Source organism: Pneumocystis jirovecii (genome assembly GCF_001477535.1).
Source record: "Pneumocystis jirovecii RU7 chromosome Unknown supercont1.17, whole genome shotgun sequence".
Taxonomy (NCBI): domain Eukaryota; kingdom Fungi; phylum Ascomycota; class Pneumocystomycetes; order Pneumocystales; family Pneumocystaceae; genus Pneumocystis; species Pneumocystis jirovecii.
The window spans coordinates 196,675-215,593 of NW_017264791.1; the positions used below are offsets into that span (position 1 = coordinate 196,675).

The 18,919-nt window shown below is 28.8% G+C and overlaps 11 protein-coding genes across 11 annotated transcripts; 6 read left to right on the forward strand and 5 right to left on the reverse strand.

The window, feature by feature from the left end:
• Positions 1-61: 61 nt before the first annotated feature.
• T551_03482 (uncharacterized protein) lies at positions 62-1,489 on the forward strand (the record flags this gene model as incomplete). Its single annotated transcript, XM_018375745.1, has 7 exons — positions 62-234; positions 295-358; positions 403-514; positions 556-665; positions 710-914; positions 961-1,059; positions 1,104-1,489. The coding sequence occupies 7 exons, from the start codon at positions 62-64 to the stop codon at positions 1,487-1,489; spliced, it is 1,149 nt and encodes a 382-aa protein (XP_018228094.1).
• Positions 1,490-1,640: 151 nt separating this feature from the next.
• Positions 1,641-2,340, reverse strand: T551_03483 (uncharacterized protein; the record flags this gene model as incomplete). Its single annotated transcript, XM_018375746.1, has 4 exons — positions 1,641-1,884; positions 1,929-1,964; positions 2,010-2,121; positions 2,171-2,340. 4 exons carry the CDS (start codon positions 2,338-2,340, stop codon positions 1,672-1,674), a joined length of 531 nt encoding a protein of 176 aa, XP_018228095.1. The 3' UTR covers positions 1,641-1,671.
• A 127-nt stretch (positions 2,341-2,467) lies between these two features.
• On the forward strand, positions 2,468-3,406 carry T551_03484 (Grx4 family monothiol glutaredoxin; the record flags this gene model as incomplete). The annotated part of the gene is made up of 5 exons (XM_018375747.1): positions 2,468-2,653; positions 2,704-2,778; positions 2,828-3,137; positions 3,181-3,247; positions 3,289-3,406. 5 exons carry the CDS (start codon positions 2,468-2,470, stop codon positions 3,404-3,406), a joined length of 756 nt encoding a protein of 251 aa, XP_018228096.1.
• A 261-nt stretch (positions 3,407-3,667) lies between these two features.
• On the forward strand, positions 3,668-6,623 carry T551_03485 (snoRNA-binding rRNA-processing protein NOP14; the record flags this gene model as incomplete). The annotated part of the gene is made up of 8 exons (XM_018375748.1): positions 3,668-3,808; positions 3,853-3,963; positions 4,011-4,145; positions 4,193-4,316; positions 4,363-5,354; positions 5,400-5,831; positions 5,874-6,227; positions 6,273-6,623. 8 exons carry the CDS (start codon positions 3,668-3,670, stop codon positions 6,621-6,623), a joined length of 2,640 nt encoding a protein of 879 aa, XP_018228097.1.
• Positions 6,624-6,650: 27 nt separating this feature from the next.
• T551_03486 (thioredoxin reductase) lies at positions 6,651-7,849 on the reverse strand (the record flags this gene model as incomplete). The annotated part of the gene is made up of 5 exons (XM_018375749.1): positions 6,651-7,201; positions 7,254-7,543; positions 7,605-7,706; positions 7,758-7,786; positions 7,838-7,849. The coding sequence occupies 5 exons, from the start codon at positions 7,847-7,849 to the stop codon at positions 6,651-6,653; spliced, it is 984 nt and encodes a 327-aa protein (XP_018228098.1).
• Positions 7,850-8,054: 205 nt separating this feature from the next.
• On the reverse strand, positions 8,055-10,763 carry T551_03487 (kexin KEX2; the record flags this gene model as incomplete). Its single annotated transcript, XM_018375750.1, has 9 exons — positions 8,055-8,341; positions 8,404-8,732; positions 8,776-9,246; positions 9,290-9,393; positions 9,439-9,818; positions 9,862-10,015; positions 10,059-10,138; positions 10,187-10,241; positions 10,287-10,763. 9 exons carry the CDS (start codon positions 10,761-10,763, stop codon positions 8,055-8,057), a joined length of 2,337 nt encoding a protein of 778 aa, XP_018228099.1.
• A 234-nt stretch (positions 10,764-10,997) lies between these two features.
• Positions 10,998-12,137, forward strand: T551_03488 (sterol-4-alpha-carboxylate 3-dehydrogenase (decarboxylating); the record flags this gene model as incomplete). The annotated part of the gene is made up of 4 exons (XM_018375751.1): positions 10,998-11,019; positions 11,074-11,483; positions 11,527-11,609; positions 11,654-12,137. The coding sequence occupies 4 exons, from the start codon at positions 10,998-11,000 to the stop codon at positions 12,135-12,137; spliced, it is 999 nt and encodes a 332-aa protein (XP_018228100.1).
• Positions 12,138-12,304: 167 nt separating this feature from the next.
• Positions 12,305-15,416, reverse strand: T551_03489 (exocyst subunit SEC10; the record flags this gene model as incomplete). The annotated part of the gene is made up of 15 exons (XM_018375752.1): positions 12,305-12,331; positions 12,375-12,492; positions 12,536-12,637; positions 12,683-12,858; positions 12,908-13,005; positions 13,056-13,291; positions 13,333-13,410; positions 13,451-13,788; positions 13,834-14,139; positions 14,184-14,370; positions 14,414-14,541; positions 14,586-14,896; positions 14,944-15,013; positions 15,059-15,222; positions 15,269-15,416. The coding sequence occupies 15 exons, from the start codon at positions 15,414-15,416 to the stop codon at positions 12,305-12,307; spliced, it is 2,487 nt and encodes an 828-aa protein (XP_018228101.1).
• A 299-nt stretch (positions 15,417-15,715) lies between these two features.
• T551_03490 (ditrans,polycis-polyprenyl diphosphate synthase) lies at positions 15,716-16,726 on the forward strand (the record flags this gene model as incomplete). Its single annotated transcript, XM_018375753.1, has 4 exons — positions 15,716-16,046; positions 16,096-16,440; positions 16,490-16,586; positions 16,636-16,726. 4 exons carry the CDS (start codon positions 15,716-15,718, stop codon positions 16,724-16,726), a joined length of 864 nt encoding a protein of 287 aa, XP_018228102.1.
• An 88-nt stretch (positions 16,727-16,814) lies between these two features.
• On the reverse strand, positions 16,815-17,332 carry T551_03491 (uncharacterized protein; the record flags this gene model as incomplete). The annotated part of the gene is made up of 3 exons (XM_018375754.1): positions 16,815-16,933; positions 16,984-17,131; positions 17,177-17,332. The coding sequence occupies 3 exons, from the start codon at positions 17,330-17,332 to the stop codon at positions 16,815-16,817; spliced, it is 423 nt and encodes a 140-aa protein (XP_018228103.1).
• Positions 17,333-17,496: 164 nt separating this feature from the next.
• On the forward strand, positions 17,497-18,849 carry T551_03492 (TATA-binding protein-associated factor TAF7; the record flags this gene model as incomplete). The annotated part of the gene is made up of 5 exons (XM_018375755.1): positions 17,497-17,794; positions 17,837-17,967; positions 18,013-18,159; positions 18,225-18,597; positions 18,650-18,849. The coding sequence occupies 5 exons, from the start codon at positions 17,497-17,499 to the stop codon at positions 18,847-18,849; spliced, it is 1,149 nt and encodes a 382-aa protein (XP_018228104.1).
• Between the last annotated feature and the right edge of the window lie 70 nt (positions 18,850-18,919).

Below are 18,919 nucleotides of genomic sequence, written 5' to 3' on the forward strand. Positions count from 1 at the left end.
TCTTAAATTAATGAATATCGGAACGTCAGACAAGAAATTAAAATCTATTTTTATAAAAAATATGCAGTTTTTATGGATATTTGTGCTTATTTTTACAGGATTAAGCCATGTACAATCACTTTATGATTCTAGTGACCGAGTCAAAGTGGTAAAACGGGTAGAACTTGAGAATATTTTAAAAGTATCGAAACATATTTCAGTAGTAGAATTTTTTGCGCCATGGTGCGGATATTGGTAAGTTTTAGAGGATTATATTGAGCAGAAAGGACAATAACTAAGAATACAAATAATTAGTAAGCAATTTGCGCCGATTTACAAAATGTTTGCGGGAAAAGTATCGGATTTTATCAATGTGATTGTAAAAAAGCAAGAAATTTGGATATAGGGCGTAATTGGAAGTAGGCAGTAGACTGTGATGATCAAGAGAATGGGCCTTTGTGCCAGACATATAATGTGAAAGGTTTTCCTACGGTAAAAATAATAATTCCTGGAAAAAATGGGTTAAGAATCGAGGGTTAATAAGATGTTTATTTTTTTCATCTTGACATAGCCTAGATTATCAGGGATCAAGGACATATAGTGATTTAATGAATAAGGTATCTTCAGAAATAACAGACTATACAGCAAAAATTTCTACAGGCGTTGATTTATTTTTAAATAAACGTGTATTAACAAACCTTTTATTTTGCAGAAATTCTTAATTAATTAGAATGGGAAAGCGAAGTTATTATTATTTACATCTAAAAAAACACCAAATGCTTTTTTTAAAGTACTTTCAATGGAATTTCAAGACTATGTGTCATTTGGATTGATCCATGAAAGTTACAAGGAAGCTGTCCAAATATTTAATATTTCAAAATTTCCATCTATTGTCCTTGTTTTTGAAGAAGGCAAAGATTCAATATTTTATTCAGGTATCATTTTTCTAAGCATTTATAAAAGTTATATAGACATACTTAGGTGAAACAACGTACAGAAATATATTCAACTTTCTCGAAAAGTATGTTAAAGTTGAAAAGAAAGAAGAAACTGCACCTGAGACTAAGAAAGATTTTACTCGTATTATACTCTATTTTCTATTATGCAAGACTAAAGAAGAATAGTAATAGAATTACAGTCAGTGAATGAATTCCTTGAAAAATGTATAACAGGGCATGGATTTAGTATCATTGGAATATCGTCATCACCTTCAAATTTTGATTTTTTAAAAAAAATTGCTAAAAAACATAATAAATTTAAATATTTTTTTATTGATTCAAGCAAAAAGCATGTTAATACTATATCGGAAATATTAGAACTGCAATTTGAGGAATTAAAAGTCATACTAGTTAATGGAAAAAAGAGATGGTATGTTGAGCTCGTTGAAAATTCAGAAGAGAAGCTTTTAGAATTAATATCTAGAATAACATTAGGGGATAAAATTGAAAAGAAAAAATTAAATGAAAAAGTTATACAATCGGCTTCAGAGTCTAAAAAAGAAGAATTGTAATTAAAATATATCGAAATATTTTTTTCTTGTTCAGAATTTCTTTTAATGTGATTAGAAGAATCTATGAAGAAAACTATTTCCTAGTCTACGAAACATATTGTAAGAATAATTGGAATTTAAAAATTTCTCTGAAATATCATCTATCCATTTATTTTTTTGGTCCTTATTACATCTATAAATTATTAAAAACATAATAAACAAATCCTTATTTCTTCATTCCTAGTAAATGCCAGTGCGTTCCCACCACTTAAAAGAAGAGCAATGATAATAACAATTAGCCATAAAAAATTAAACTTTAAAAAAGCAATAATTCCGAAAACAGCCCAAATAACAGGCACTAAGTATAGGATAAACCAAAAAATCCTAGAATCAGTAACATTCTGTTTATTCTGTGGCTATTTAACTACATTAACTTGATTAAAAAATAAAAAAATACTACATCAGCACTTTCAAAAATCCATATACTTTCACCTTCCTGAAAAAACATTAGAAAAAAATACTAAGAAATTATAAAACAAACAGAATTTGTCTCATTCCACCATCGCAATCCAACCAAAAGCCTTCCAGAAACATTTTTAACTGTCCAAAAATCAAAAGCTAAAAAAATAATAATCAAAATAAATATTAAGATACTGATATTCATATATAAGAATAATGTATTTACAACCATAAAATACATACAAATCATGAAAAATCAAAAACCCAAAAAGATAAGTCAAAATAGCCAGAAAACGAAAAAGAAAAAAAAAAAAAAGCGCAATTGGATGTGATGATAACTGGAAAATAGATTGAAACTTGTGTTTATAAATATACGGGTTCTCTTCTACATATATATCATGTTGTCCTCTCATTTCCTCTTAATTCAGTCATTAATTTCTAATAAACCAAAAATACTTACTATGGATAACGACGTAGTATTAACGATAACTCATCAAACGTCAAAAAAATAAAATATTTGAATAAAAACAAATTAAAAGAATGTCAATTAAAACAGATACAATTTATGAAATACAATCAACAGAAGATTATCAGAAGTTTGTTTTTTCATGTAAAGATCAAGTTATTGCATTAAATTTTTATGCAAACTGGGCTCAGCCATGTCAATATATGAATAATGTATTTCAGGAGCTATCATTGAAATTTTCTGATATAAAATTTGCAAATGTAAGTGAAAAGGATATAGAAATATATTTTTTAAGCTAAAAAGAACAAAGATCAATGCAGAAGAACTTGAAGAAATTTCAGAGTCGTTTGAGATATCGGTAGTGCCATTTTTTATTATATTACAGGTAAAGCTGAATGGAATTTATATAGTAATCGTAATTTTAATTATTAAAGCAAGGAAAGGTGCTTACAAAAGTGTCTGGTGCAAATCCACCAGAACTGACAAAAACAATTGCACAATTTTCAAAAAAGACAGCTGCACCTTTAATGGAATCATCTACACCTTTAAATGAAAAACCTAAAAGCAATGCCACAAATGTTTTAATTGATAAAGAGAATGAATATGAAGACTTGACAAGTCGGCTAGAAAAGCTTGTTAAAGCTGAACCTGTCATGCTTTTTATGAAAGGAACGCCAGATAATCCTCAGTGCGGATTTAGTAGACAGATAGTTGACATTCTTAATGATCTTAGTGTTAAATATGGTGAGCAATTTTGTTTATTTCATTAAGTCCTTTAATTTTAAAGGATTCTTCAATATTCTTTCAGATCAGGAAGTTAGAGAAGGATTAAAAGAATTCTCCAACTGGCCTACGTATGTAAACACAATATATTTATTTTATTTGAACCTTTTAGATATCCGCAATTATATATCCAAGGGAACCTCTGTGGCGGACTTGACATCGTTCGTGAAATGATTAAAACTGGAGAAATCCAAAAATTGCTTCAAGAATCGGGTATACCATTTACTTAAAATCTATTATCTCTGTTGTTATTTCTTATTAGCGTCACATGTAAATATATTTATTATATATAGATCATACTAACGTTTTATTTAAAAATGACCAAAATTCATTATTTAAAAAAGACTTTAGAATTACCATATCTTTAAAATTGCAAAATTTTTTTTCACAAAATATTATATACATATATCTTTTTTTAACTATTCAATAATTTTATCATAAAATTACACTTATCGATATACTCTACAATTTTCAATATTTACTTATAAAAGATGGCTAAATCTCAGCTTAAACAGCTAAAAACAGCTTTAAAAGAAGCAGGAATATCTATAAGTAATAGACGTACAAAGAAAAAAAAAAATCATAAAAATCCAATAGATAGAGCATCTATATTAAAAGATATTAGATCACAAGTAAAAAAATATTTAAGTTAAAAAAAGAATACTAAAGATTTTAGTTTAACCATTATGAAAAGAAAATTAATAAAGTGAAGCATGATGTTGGTGGTCGCAAGCTTAGAGGAATTGAAGGACGACCAATGGAAAGCCATCAGGCAGGAGAAGAAAAAGTAAAACTTGTAAAATAAATCTAATTTGTTTAACAAAACATCTTTAGAGGAAAAAAACAATTCTTGTAGATATGTCAAGAAGAAATAAAGAAGGTGGTATTATTGATCGTCGTTTTGGAGAACATAACACACATCTTTCTTTAGAAGAGAAAATGTTGCAACGCTATGCAGTTGAAAAACAGGTTTTTATATGTTTTTTAAAAATAAAACAATTAAAGAATATTTTCAGAAACTTCATAAGAAAAGCAGCATTTATAATCTTGAAGAAGATGATGATTTAGGGTATTTTGGGCAGTCTTTTGAAGAAATCGAAAATTTCGAAGATGTTATAGATATGGATGAAAATAATGATGGTACTTGGTATTTATACTTTTTCATTTTATAACTGAAAATTAAAAGGAGATATTGATTTCGAGACAGTGAATGATATGCATTTTGGGGGATTTAAAGATTCAGAAAAGCCAGATAAGAAAAAAACAAAATCTGAAGTCATGAAAGAAATTATTAAGAAATCAAAAATTAGAAAGTACGAAAGACAAAAAAGGAAAGAAGATGATGATATGGAAAGGGAAATGCTTGATGCAGAACTTAATGATTTACGATTATTACTTTCCAAAAATGATAATTTTATACCACGAGAAACTAAAGAAAAACAATTAGACAAAGACATAGAATACGATCTTTCAGTAAAAGAATTAGTATATGAAAAACGTGCATGCCCATCGAGTAGAACTAAAACAGAGGAAGAAATTGCACAGGAAAGAGCAGAAGAATTACAAGAATTAGAAGAAAAACGATTAAAAAGAATGAAATATGAAGATTTATCCGAAGATGAAGATTTATCTGAAAATGAAAATTTATCTGAAAATGAAAATTTATCTAAAAATAAAGATTTGTCTGAAAATAAAGATTTGTCTGAAAATGATAATATTGAAGAATCCAAGATTTTTTTTTCTAAAGGAGACAATTTAGAAGACGATTTTATAAGCAATAGTGATAATCAAACTGACAATGATACAGAATTTTATTCTTTTGAAAAAGAAACTCCCAAAAAATATGAACATGAGGAAACAAGTGAAATGCTTAATAACGTAAATGGGATTAAAAATGAGTCAAATTTTGATAAAGAAGAAATCAAAGAAAATTTAACACGCGATAATATAATACACGAATTTAAAAACAACATTTCTAAACTATCTAATGGGTCTCATGATTTAGAATTTGAAAAAAAAAAGCAAAATCTTGCTTATGTTTATCCATGTCCAGGTTCAATTTTGGAATTTCTTTCAATTTTAAAAAATATTCACCAAGAAGATATCCCAAAAGTTGTTAATCGAATTAAAATTTTATATCATCCATCACTTCATCCATTAAATAAAGAAAAACTTCAGGTACTCAATAAGTTATTAGTTACTGTTATTAAATTATTTAAATAGTCTTTTATTGAAGTATTACTAGATCTTATTCTTTACTTATCAGAAAAAAAAAAAGCATCACTTTCAACTTTAGATATGCTTTCTGAACATTTACGTGATCTTTCGGCTAAATACCCTGAAACAGCTTATAATACTTTTCATAAAAAATTAAAAAATCTTAGAGAAAGATTTAATCAATTATTATTTTCAGAAAGAAAAGGCAAAAATATTTTTAATTTTTCTTGGTATCTAATCTGTATAGATAAACTCTTCCCTTCAACTCAAGATTTAATTCTTTTAAGACTAATTGGATCCATTTTTCCAACTTCCGACCTTTCTCATGTAATAGTTACTCCGACATTACTTATAATGGGCCAGCTTCTTTCTCAATTAAAAATTGTATCATTAGGAGATATTAGTTTAAAACTTTATGTCATAACATTGTTTGCAGAGGTTTTTTTTATTTTTTATAATTATTATTTTTAATTTTATTAGTATATTAATTTGTCACGACGAGTAGTTCCTGAAGTAATACATGCACTGTTGAATATAATAAAGATTTTGTTTCAAAAAAATAAAAAAAAGTTAGACAAAAAAAAATCTATTAATTCAGAAAATAAGTTTTTTGATTTATCATGTAAACCGAGAACTTTGAAAATTTCAGATATATATTCTAATGATAATGAAAATAAAGAATTAGAAATTTCTCTTTTTAGGACAGCTGCTCAATTAATTGATTATTATGCTAATTTGTGGAATGGAAAACTTGCATTCATAGAAATCTTTTCACCTTGTTTAATTTTACTAAAATTATTCTCTAGTAAAATTCCTTTGTCTTCTGAACTTCAGGTAAATTAAACTATTTTATTAGATCTGTATTTTTTAACTATTTAGACTGAGATAAATTCTATAAATGAACGGATTACAAAATTACTTCATTTTTCACTTCAGTCACGTAAACCATTAATGTTGCAAGCACATAAACCTATTCCAATTCAAAGTTTTATTCCTAAATTTGAAAGTGAATATTCTCTTGACAAGAAATCATATGATCCAGACCGCGAACGAGCTGAATCTGCAAAATTGAAGTTCCAATATCGTGATAATAAAAGAAGTGCTATTAGAATGCTTAGACGAGATGCTCAATTTATAGCTCGTGAAACTGAAAAAATACAGAAAGAAAAAGATATTAATTATGCTACAAAAATGAAAAAAATACATGGACAGTTAACACAAAAAAATTAATTTTAAAATTACATAAAAACATCTCAACTATTTCTTATTTTTTTCTATATTTTTCATTTCTTCCTCTTCTGCTAATAATCGTTCAGCTGCAAGTCCTGCCATACATCCACTGCCCGCAGACGTAACTGCTTGTCGCCACTTTTTGTCTTGAACATCACCTGCTGCAAAAAATCCCTTAATATTTGTTTCAGGGCCACCATTCTTCGTAATAATATATCCATTATCATCACATTCAACTTGACCTCGAACTAAAGCCGTTGCTGGTTCATGACCAATTGCATAAAAGAGACCACTAACATGTAATTCTGAAACAACTTGCGTTTTAACATTTTTAATTTCCAAACGATTTAACAAATGACCATCACCGAGTGACCGTAACACTACTGTATTCCAGATAACTTCAATTTTAGGATGATTAAGTAATCTTTTAGCCATAACTGCTGAAGCCCTTAATTTGTCCCTCCTAACAAGTAGATATACTTTAGTTGCATATCTCGTTAAAAATAACGATTCTTCTGCAGCAGAATCTCCACCTCCTACGACTGAAAGACATTTTCCTCGAAATATTGGTGCTGCCCCTAAATATATAATCAACCATAAAGATACACATAATCCTTTCTAATTTAGTACCATCACATACAGCACAGGCTGAAATTCCGCGCTGCCAATATGTCTCTTCACCTGGAATATGTAATCGTCGAGCATACGCCCCAGTTGCCATCACAACTACATCTGCCGTATGACATGTATTTTCATCAGATTCACACCAATATTTAAAAGGGCGTTTTGATAAATCAAGCTTTGATACTGTTTCTGTTATAATACATGTCCCATACTTTACTGATTGTTCCCGGAACTTCTCCATTAATAAAGGCCCCATAATGCCATCAGGAAATCCAGGATAATTTTCAACATCAGTCCTGTGTATAGTATATTAATATACTTTTTCTATATCTATAAACCTCTTATATAAACACATACGTTGTTGTTAATTGTCCACCTGCTGCAATACCATTTGCTAACATTCCTTCATATAAAACAGGTTTTAATTCAGCTCTTGCAAGATAAATAGCTGCAGTATGACTAATATATCATTAATAACTGAGAAATTAAGGCCATAAAAACTAAACACACCCTGCTGGGCCTGATCCAATAATTATTACCTTTTTATGTTAATAAAATTAAAGTTGTGGATAAATGAAGATAGATATTACTTTTGAATGCATTTTTTTCTTAAAAAAATGTAAAAAACTATCAAAAAAGTATCTATTAAAGGCTCTTTTCTTCAATTTTATACTTTCTCTATTTTTTGACGTTGATCTAGAGAGATTAACAAGTAGATCGAAGGAAAAAGAGAGTAATAAAAAATACAAAAGATTATTATTAAATAATATAATAAATTAGAATAGATATAACAGTTCTAGAGCTTATTTATTCCCTTCTAAAACTGGTAGATGCACTGTCAAAATCATCATGAATATCAAATGCAGTATATATCTCAGGATTTTCTTGTAATATTTTTGCTTTTTCAGAATCTTGAAATAAATAATTTATATCTTCTTCATCATCTCTAAGAACTTCAAATTCATAGCTTTCTTCAATTAACGATTGCTTTATTCTAGAGCGTCGTTGGAAGTAAATATAACATAAAGCTGAAATAAAAGCAAGAATAAGAAAAGTAACAATAAAATATAGCCAAGCTTTTCTCCCCCAAGATCCTATTGTACAAGTTAGATAAAGTGTAATGATAAATAAATTAGTATTTTCATATTGTCTTTACCTTTTTGTGTTTTTGTTTTATCGGGACTAGTAGGATGTTCAGTACCACTAGTAGGTGTAGTCTCAGTAGCAGATGTTTTTGTAGCAGTCGCACTGGTTGTCTTTGAAGTAGAGCTAGAAGTAGCTGTAGGTCTAGATGTCGAAGTTGCAGAAGTTTGATTAGAAGTTTTGTTACTAGTAAATACGACAGGATATGGAATAGGCTTAGCTTTCTTTGGATCAATTGCCTCACCCCACAAATGAATCTGCCAATCCATAAAACTCCCATCAACATTCGGATTATTTTTATCATTAACTCGAATAGTCCAATTACCTAAAAAACTTTCTCCCCTAAGAAATATTACCTTAGCTCTTTTTCTATAAAAAAAAATACCAGTGTTTTACTGACACAAAATTCCAATTAAGTATTCCAACACTATTAAAATCATATACACGTCTAGATGCAAGTCTTGAAGTAACACCATTAGGGCTAATAATGAATACCTCTAAATCTCCTCGTTTAGAATGAACAATATTTACAGTAATGATTAAGTGTTCCAAATTTCCAAGATTAGCTGATTTAACAGATTTACTATCAATCAAAATTTTACTTGTAATAGTCCCATTATTTTTAGAAAATATTTTATTAACAGTTTCTTTACGAGATGAAAATCTTGCTTGAGGCTTCAAATGTTTAAATTTTTTAGCATTTTCAATTATCAGAGATGCATCTAATTTTCCATAACCATAAAAATCATGAAATAAAAGCCCAGAATGCGTTTTTTCCCATCCATATTCGTGAAGGTTAACCGGAACAGCACTTATCCTTATCAGAGCTTGCAAATCGCGCCATGTAAGTTTAGGTCTAGTTTTTATTAATCAAGGCTTAATTTTAATAGAATACTTGCCGTACAGAAAGAACCAAAGCAAGAATACCAGCAGCAAGAGGTGCAGCAGCAGAGGTACCACCATGTCTACTCGTACATTTATTTGTACCAACATCAGTAGTATACTAATTATTATAAATTTATATAAAAAAAAATAGAATTAAAGTTACAATATATCCCGCACTTCCACCTGCATATGTAACAGCTAGCTGAGAAGAACACGCTTCAGAATATTTAAGACGCTTTCCATGTTTATCTATGCCACCAATAGTAATGGTAAACACACTATTTGCATATCCATCGAAATTACAGTTATCTTCATATATTCCACCATTTCCTGATGCAAAAACATAGATAGAACCCAACCCATTCCTTCCATTATTTACTCCATTAATAAGTGCTCTAAGAACAAGAGAAGAAGGCCCATCAACAGTTTTTCCATCATCGTCAGGTCCCCAACTACAGGAATAAATATGATTTTTATGGAAATCATAATTAAGCGATTCTGCTTCATCAAGATCTGTTATAGGCCCGGATAATATTCGCAAACCTTAATGATATTATATTAGATTCAGTCAAAAAGAATAAAATACCAGAAACTTTGGATTCATATGCAACACCGATTCCACAAACAGTATTTCGAACGGCAGCTACTTCACCAGCACATCTAGTCCCATGCGTATCTTCAGGAAGTTTAGGCATTGGAACAGGGTTGTGATCATTAAAGTCATAAGAGCCTTCAGGATACTGAAAAATAATTAAAATAAAAAATTTACAACAATTTCTATACATAATTATCTTTTAAGTCTTCACTAGTCATATCCAACCCATCATCTATAATAGCAACGGTTACATTCTTTCCCGTAATCCCTAAGATCATGATAAACGTTTATACGATTGTTCACTCATATAATCAACCTTGCTTCCAAACACTAGTCACATTTATATCATTAAATTTATCCTTAAGATTATACTGACTATTGTTAAATTTTTATAAAAGATAAGAAAAAAAACTTACTAAGTGCCATTGATCACCAAAAATCGGATCTTTTATATCTAAAGTCTGTTTAATTTGTTCCAACTCAGCTACCCTAACTGGAACATGACCTGTATCTAGAGAATCCTCATAATTTACAGGCGGCGTTTTCCTATAACGTCTTTTCAAGTGCTGTTTCTGATAAAAAAGAACTTTGTCTTCAAATGATTCTACTATTCCATCTTCCGAACCAGAAAAATATTCTGATACTTTTCTTTCAACTTCCTCTTCTAAAAACTCCTTAGATATTGAAAATAAATAATGATCTTCTAGATTCTCTAATGCTTTTTCATATTTAAACCCTAAATCATCTGAAAAAGCCTTAAGATCCACTTTTTTTGAAAAATGAAAAACATAGTAATGCCTATTATCATAATCCCTACTTCCACTAGCCCCTAATATCCTTATAAATAGAACCCAATAGAGAAAAAATATATGTAATGCTTTGTTATAAACCATCATAAAAAAATACAAAAACCCTTAAATAAAAACGCTTTTAAATATTTAAATAACCCGTATAATATCTATTATTGTTTTTAGTAAAAACATATTTAGTTATTATTAAAAATACCCCCAAAAATTCAATAAATACAATTTTTCTTCATCCGAAAATTTATGAACGTTAGTAGAGTCTATCACGAGTTAACATCGATTAAAGTTTGAGCTTTGGCAACGACAAATAAATATTTTATGATGGAATATCCTCTTATTATAGGTAATATTTTATGAAGAATGGATTATTTTAACGTATTCTGACACATTTTTATAGGGGGATGTGGTTTTCTCGGGTTATCTCTTACTTCACAGCTTGTTAAGCAAAAAACATGCAAAAAAATAGCAGTTTTTGACTTAAATGTGAAAAATAAAGCGTTTACATCAGTAAATTACTTCCAAGGAGACATCTGTGATCCAAAGTACTTGAGAGAAGTGATACATTTGCATCGTCCGGACGTAATTTTTCATATGGCAAGCCCAATTCATGGTCTTGAAAAAAAAACATATGAAAGGGTCAATATTGAAGGAACAAAGAATCTGATTCATGCAGCAGTTTTAGAAAACGTTAAAGCAATTATATACACAAGTAGTGCTGGTGTTGTTTTTAATGGAAATGATTTAATTAACGTGGATGAAACCATAGCAATTCCAAAAGGAACAATGGAAGCGTATAATGAGACCAAAGTAATACAAGAGTTATTTTTAGCAACAAATCTTAGTGGTCTAGGCAGAAGCAGAACGTCTGATTCTTGAAGCCAACGGAAAAAATGGGATGATGACAGTTGCAATACGACCATCAGGAATTTTTGGGTAATAGCGTGCAAAAATTTTTCAAAAAATGATATATTTCGTAGTCCTGAGGATTCTCAACTTATACCTGGTATAATTACTGTTATGGAGAATCGTCAAACGCGATTTCGGATCGGAAATAATCTTAATTTATTTGATTTTACGTATGTCGATAATGTAGTACATGCACATATTCTTGCTTCTCAGAAGCTATTTTCTCCTAATGCTGTAGATGTTTCAGGAGAAGCATTTTTTATTACTAACGGAGAACCAATATATTTTTGGGATTTCCCATCGACTGTGTGGGCTTATTTAGGCCATATCCCATCAAATATTATATATTTTCCAAGGTGTATTGGAATTATCATAGCATTTTTTTTTGAAATTTTATCTTTTATTACTAGAAAGAAACCAGGATTAACAAGATCACGAGTGAAGTTTACTTGTGCCAATCGTTATTACAATATAAATAAAGCCAGAAGACGTTTAGGTTATTCTCCTGTTGTGGAACTGGAAGATGGAATAAAACGCACACTAGAAGTAAAGTAATTCTCTTATAATATCCAGTATTAACATTTTAAAGTGGCTTAAAGAAAAAAAAGCTTAATTGTAAAATTATATAATGTTTATTAATATTTACCAAAATATTGCTTATAGTATCCAAATATATAATATATAGCAAGTCATGATTTTATGTAAACCCAGGATGTTATTTTTTAATCATGAATTTCTTCATTTAAAATCTAGCTAAATTAGAATATTATTAAATAAATATATATATAATACAATTTTATTAATATCTGTAGTATAGTAGTCTGTTCTTTTTGAAATATATGGTATCAGATATTTTAAGTTAATACGAGCTAACATTCCTTCATTAAGCAAAGATCTTAAAATATCTGGTCTGATTTAATTAGCCAGAATTCAAATGATTATTAAGTTAATACCTAACGATAAAAATATTACCAAGTTCATGAAGTAATTTAAATTTTTCATTTAACTTAGGAATTCCCCAAGACTTTATACATTTTTCATATTCGGTTAAATCTCTATAATATTGTAAAAAATAAAGAAAAATTGCAAATTAAAAGTACTTTGTTAATATTAATCCTCCTGAAGGACTTACAAAAAATTTTTTAAAATGCTCCAATAAAGCTTTAAGAAAAGATGTCCCAAAAATAACAAGAAAATTTTCAAGGTTTGATTCCATGAGATTATCACTGACAATATTATAAACCTTAGAAATAAATTGTACAATCGATTTACATGGCTTATTAATAAATTAACTTTCATTTCAAAAATTTTTATATAAATCTAACCTCAGTACTTAAATTTTCCATTCTTTTATCATCATCTTTAGGCTTGAAATCGTTTTTTTTTTGTTTCCCAAGCAAAACAGATACCCAATTTAAAATTACTAGTATTAATATCAACAATAAGTATATTTCATAATTTCTGGAAATTTACTTTCAACTGATTTTTCAATTATTAAATTTATTTTGTTTTCAACTTCTGAAATGCTATTATTAGCGGAAATAAGTATATCTCTTCTTAAAGTAAGAGAAAAAGAAACAACAGGAAGAACAATAGTATTAAGATATGTTGAAAATAAATGGATAATTATTGTCATTTGCTTTAATTCATCGAAATACTTTAATTCAGGTTCACTTTTCCCATCATAGGAATCAATTGTGTCAAAAATTCTGCAAACATTAACTCCAATTATTTTAAATAAATCACATACGTTTCTAAACTTATATTCAAGTAATTTGAAAAAATGTATTCAAAAAGTACTTTAAGTATTGAAAATGAGTCTTTTGCACTACAAAATTAAATAAAACATATTTAAAATATAAGCTTACAGTTCACTCTGCGGAAATAATTCAACAACTCTACCAATGGTTTCTGCATTCCATTTTAAGATCCTATTAACACATTCAAAAGAAACTTTCCCATCACTTTCGTGTATTTCAAGCTCGTCTGACCTAGATTCACCTTTTTCTTTACGATCTTTATTAGTATTTGACTTTTCTAGTCCAGCCAATCGAAATAACATTTGTACACTGCCCTGCTCCGTACCAGAACTTCCTTCAGCATCTCGTCCAGAAGCAGAGGTTGATTGAGAAGATATAGTAGCAGCCTGAAAACGGCTTACAACTCTATCCAATACAGTGGAGTTTTTCATGGCTCTTTTTTGAGTCTTGTCCAAATAAATAAAAAATCTAATGAAAAAAATACAACTTACATGGTAAGCATTAAAATTGCAAAGAAAAGAACTATATAGCTCATCTAAAGATTTCTTTTCTTTCTCAATATACCGAGATCCTTCTAAATAGGGGACAAATAAATCATTTAAACATTGCTCTAAGACATAACTAGCTAAACTGGATGATTCATTAGTTAAATCAGACGACATAAACATTTGTTCAAAGGATTTGAGGTCTTCAACAAGGTTTGTTAAAGAACTATGTGTTGCTTGTAACACACGAAGATAAGCTAACGTAGAATTTAATTCAGCATATCCAATAATTTCTTCTAATCGTAATTGTATCTAAACTATAGGTCAAAAATGAAAATATAAAATTATTAACAGACTGATTGAGCGAATATTCTTTGTAAAAAAACCTGAAATACTGCAGATGAGTTCGGAAAAACATTCCGAATAATTTTATATTCTGTTTTCACAGTTTTTCGAACCAAGTTAATAAGAGATTGAAGATTTGACTCAATTAAAAGATCACTTTCTGAAATATTTACATCAGGATCAGAGAGTTTTTTCCATCTATAAAATTAGTTTCTTTTAACATACAAATAAACAGTTTTACATTTTATCATCTTTATTAATATCATAATTCTCAAGATTCTTTGGAGCAATAAAAAAATCATGTTGATTAACGAAATTCCTTACTACTGAGCCTCCCCCATTGAAGTCAAATAAAATTTTTGCATATTTCTATTATTTGGTAAAAATAATATTATTAAAATTCAAATCCTCACAGCCATATGCTCTAAATTTCCTGCTCTATATGCTCTATCAAAATGTTGTAAAAGATCTTTTTCAAGCACTTCAGAAAACTTTTCTAATGCTTCAATCGTTTTAGATGACCCAGAAAGATTAATATCTTTAGTTAAAACATGAAGATTTCTAGTCAAAGAAGCACATAATGCTTGTGATTCTATAGTATTTGCTAGACGAAGTTCCTCTAAAGAACCAAAGTTGCCTTTTACAATCTCAACATAAGATTGAATTAAAAGCTTTCCTTCTTGTGCTTTAGAATTTTCTTTGTCTATTTGCTCAAATTGTTTCCCTTCACAAATATGTATCGTAAAAACAGTTTTTAATTATATAAAATACCTATTTCAATTGCAAATTTTCCTGATGCATTCACCTTATTTTCTAAAATATTAAACTCTTTAACCAAATTCTATCAAACAAAAATCAACTAATAGAATCGTAATATTTTCCTTACATCAAATTTCTCCTTTATTTTCTTTACTCTTAAAGAATGGTCTACATCTGCTTTCTTAGCTTGTACTTCATTATCTTTTATATTTTTCAATATTTCTGAATTCATAGCAACTAGACGATCAAGAGTTGCTTCAAAAACACGGATATAAGGTTTTGGATTAAAATCTATTATCCATAAACATAATTATATTTCAAAATTCCTTTCTTATACTTTGTGCTGATTCTTGATTTTCTATACTACATGATTTGCTCAATGTTTCAATAAAAACTGCTAATGTAAAATTATTTGCTCTGAACGATTCAACTGTTAGTAATTTATCTATTTCTGCGTCTATATCATAAGGATGGTTCTCATACATCCTTAAGAAATGTTGAATTTTAAAATAATTTTAAATTTTTTTGATATTTTTTAATCTTAATTATTTATCGATAAATGTTAAAAAGGTTTAAAAATAGAAAATTTAAGAGAAAGAAATTAATCTGATAGTTTTAGAAGGAGTTCTTTGCAGAAATATTTTTTATGAGAAACTACTTTAGTTTTATATAAAAAAAAGTATAAAAAAAGGATTTTTTAAAAATATAAAATCAAAAATTTAAAACAATTGACTTTTTAAAAACTTTTATATACTTTTTATAATAAAATAAGTTTTATTATTGGATGTGGAGTCCTCCAAAGTCACGAGGAGTGATATTTTTTTATAAAATAGTTCTTATATTCCTTCAAATAGCGTTTACTATATGGTCTCGTTTATATATGTTATGTTTTACAATTAATGAGTACATATCAGCTATAACAAAATATCATCACCGTACACCACAGATCATTAAACGAGATGTGGGAAGATTAAAGAAAATTCCTCATCATTTAGCGGTTATTTTAGAATACAAAAAAGATGGTGGTTTAGAACTACTTATTCATCAAGTTGCTGAATTGTCATGTTGGTGTGTGTCATCAGGAATTCGGATTTTAACTATTTATGAGAAAGAGGGTAGATTTTGTGCTTTAGAAATGAACGCTTTGTCAAACTTATTTTCTAGGACGTATGAAGGAATATCAGTCAGCTACGTATCGTATTATTTTACAAAGAATGCAGAGTTATTTTGGAAGATCAAGACATAATATAAAAATTCGTTCCCCTTATGTTTCTGTTTTTTCTAGTGATGAAGTTAGTAATGATGAAACAAATTATCCTATAGGTAAAAACTTGTTATGTAATTTTATTGTAATCATAAATATCTTAGATCTTGAAATAATTTTTATTTCTCAAGAAGATGGTAGAGAATCTTTAGTTGACCTAACAAAAACACTATGCGAGCTTTCTCAATCTGATAAATTTTCTATTAAAGATATTAGCATTGAATTAGTAGATGCTGGAATGAATAGTATAATTAAAACAAAAAGTTACTGTCCAATTTCTCTAATTTTTTTAAGCTTCTCTTTTATCTGAACCACAACTATTAATGGCTTTTACACCAACCTGTACTCTTCAAGGATTTCCACCATGGCAAATAAGATTTACCGAAATCTTGTTAGTATTACTCTATTTCAATCAAGCTTCCTCTCGTAACTTTTTTTAGTTTTGTTCAAAGTGAGGATTCTGTTGACTATCATGTATTTATGAAAGGATTACAACTTTACGCAAATGCTGAGATGCGATGGGGGAAATAATTATGGAAAATCTACTCATTTAAATAAGGAAACATATTTTTGCATTAATCTACATTTTTATCATCTACAAATATACATATATCATTTTTTAGTCATTAAAATCGTTATATCCAGTATTCATTTTATTTTGTAGAATTTTCAGTTTCTTTTTTTGGCAATCTATTCTTTCTTTAACTTTCTTTATTTCTGATTCTAGGTATTCTTGATCTTTATATTCAATCCATTACAAAAACACTGTGTATATCTTAGATTCATACCTTCTTTAATACAACGTTTTGTTTCTTCCACTTTTTGCTGCACAAAAAGATTGTCTACATTCACCCATACCTTTCTTTGGTCTTTTTGTCTTTCAATCTCCATTAGTCCCTTCTGATTATCTTTTTTCCGCTTTTCATATACTCGGATCTTTACAAACTCAATAACCCTCCTTCAATACACTCAAAAACCCACAAGTTCTTCATCTTGATATATATCTTCTTCAATAGATGCCTGATTTTCCAGATCTATCCCCTTTAATAACCTTATCTTGCTCATTTCTCTTTTACCTTCCATTAACGACGAAAAACACTTCTTTTTAGAAATTTCTTCTTTCTTCCTCAAATCCATTTTTTTTCTTAAATAAAATCTATTTTTTTGTTTAATACTTTTAAACATCTTTTTCATATATAAAACTTTCCTTCTCTATTTTACTTAATTATCATCTCGTTGACAAGTATATCACTGCTCGTACATACTACGATATTGCTAATGAACCTCAAGAAAATATAAAAATGTTAAAAATCAAGGTTAAAGTAGGAGGAACAGGAGATAAAAAGAATACACAGCCAAAAATCAAGGCTAAATCATCAGGATTAGCACAAAATAGCAGTGGAACAAAGATTCGTCTAAGGGCATACCGAGAATCAGGATTAGGATATGATTCAGAGGCATCAGATAGAGAAGATGATCCACATATTGAGCAGCAGTTTATTCTAAGAATGTGTAAGGGAGAAGATCTGGAGTATTTAAGGAAAGCAGTTGAAGAAAAAACGATTGGAAATGGAGCAGATTTTTCTATAAAATTTAAAGGTAGATTATGAATTAATGAATTGAAAAAATGCTGAGATTAAGACAACCGGAGGGCAGTGGTTTTTGTGAATGGGCATATGTATTCAGCAAAGTTGGTAGATTTACCATGTATTATAGAATCTAGCAAGACATTTGATAGAAAGACGATATATAAAGTAGCAGATATTTGTCAGGTATGTTTTCAGCAAAGCTAGACAGAAAAGGTTTTTGATTTCCAGATGCTTTTAGTTGGAGATAGGATTGAGGATGAAGAGGTGGTAACGGTGGTTCCGATAAAACATTCAGAATACGTGTATCCACATGGGTTAACGCCTCCATTAAAATGGGTGAGGAAAAGACGATTTCGAAAGAGACTTTCGCATAAGGTATTTTTTTCGAGTTTTTCTTTGTAAAAGAGCCCTTCAGCAGATTTAATAATTTAATATTATAGACAATCGAAATGATTGAAGCAGAAGTGACTAGACTGCTTTCTTTGGATGCTATAGCAGAATCATCAACGTATGAAGTGATTCCTGCTTCTTTTGTTAGCAGAGAAGGGTCTCTTTCTCTAGACAATGAATCATCATTTGATACCAAAAATTTATATAAAAAAGTAGGATATTACGAAAATACAGATACAGTAGATATAGAAAGTGAGAATTATAATGAAGCAGATGAAGATTATCTTGCAGATCAGTTAGAACAGGCGATGATGGAAGTCGATAATAGAGAGGAAAGTCAGGCTCCTACGTTTACAAAGGAAACGGAAACACCTCAAGATGACTCAGGAAGCGATGATAATGAAGATTCGAGCGAAGAAATGGGTAAATATAGAATAATAAGAACTATTTTTTAGTATTTTTTAATAATTTTTAGACGAAGAAATGAGATGGGCTGCAGATCATCAAAGATTATTGGATGATGAAATAGCAGAACTTAATGCTACAATTGCTTCAAATTTGGAAAAATTAAAAACGACTACAAATCCAATACTTCAAAAGCGTTTTGAAGATATCGTTAGAAAACTTAGGTCTGAGTTAGATCTTAAACAATCCCAAGATGAAAATAAAACATAAATATTTAATTTTGAAAAACCATTATAACTTTTACACATGCCCTTTTATGTATAACCCCAAACTTATAATA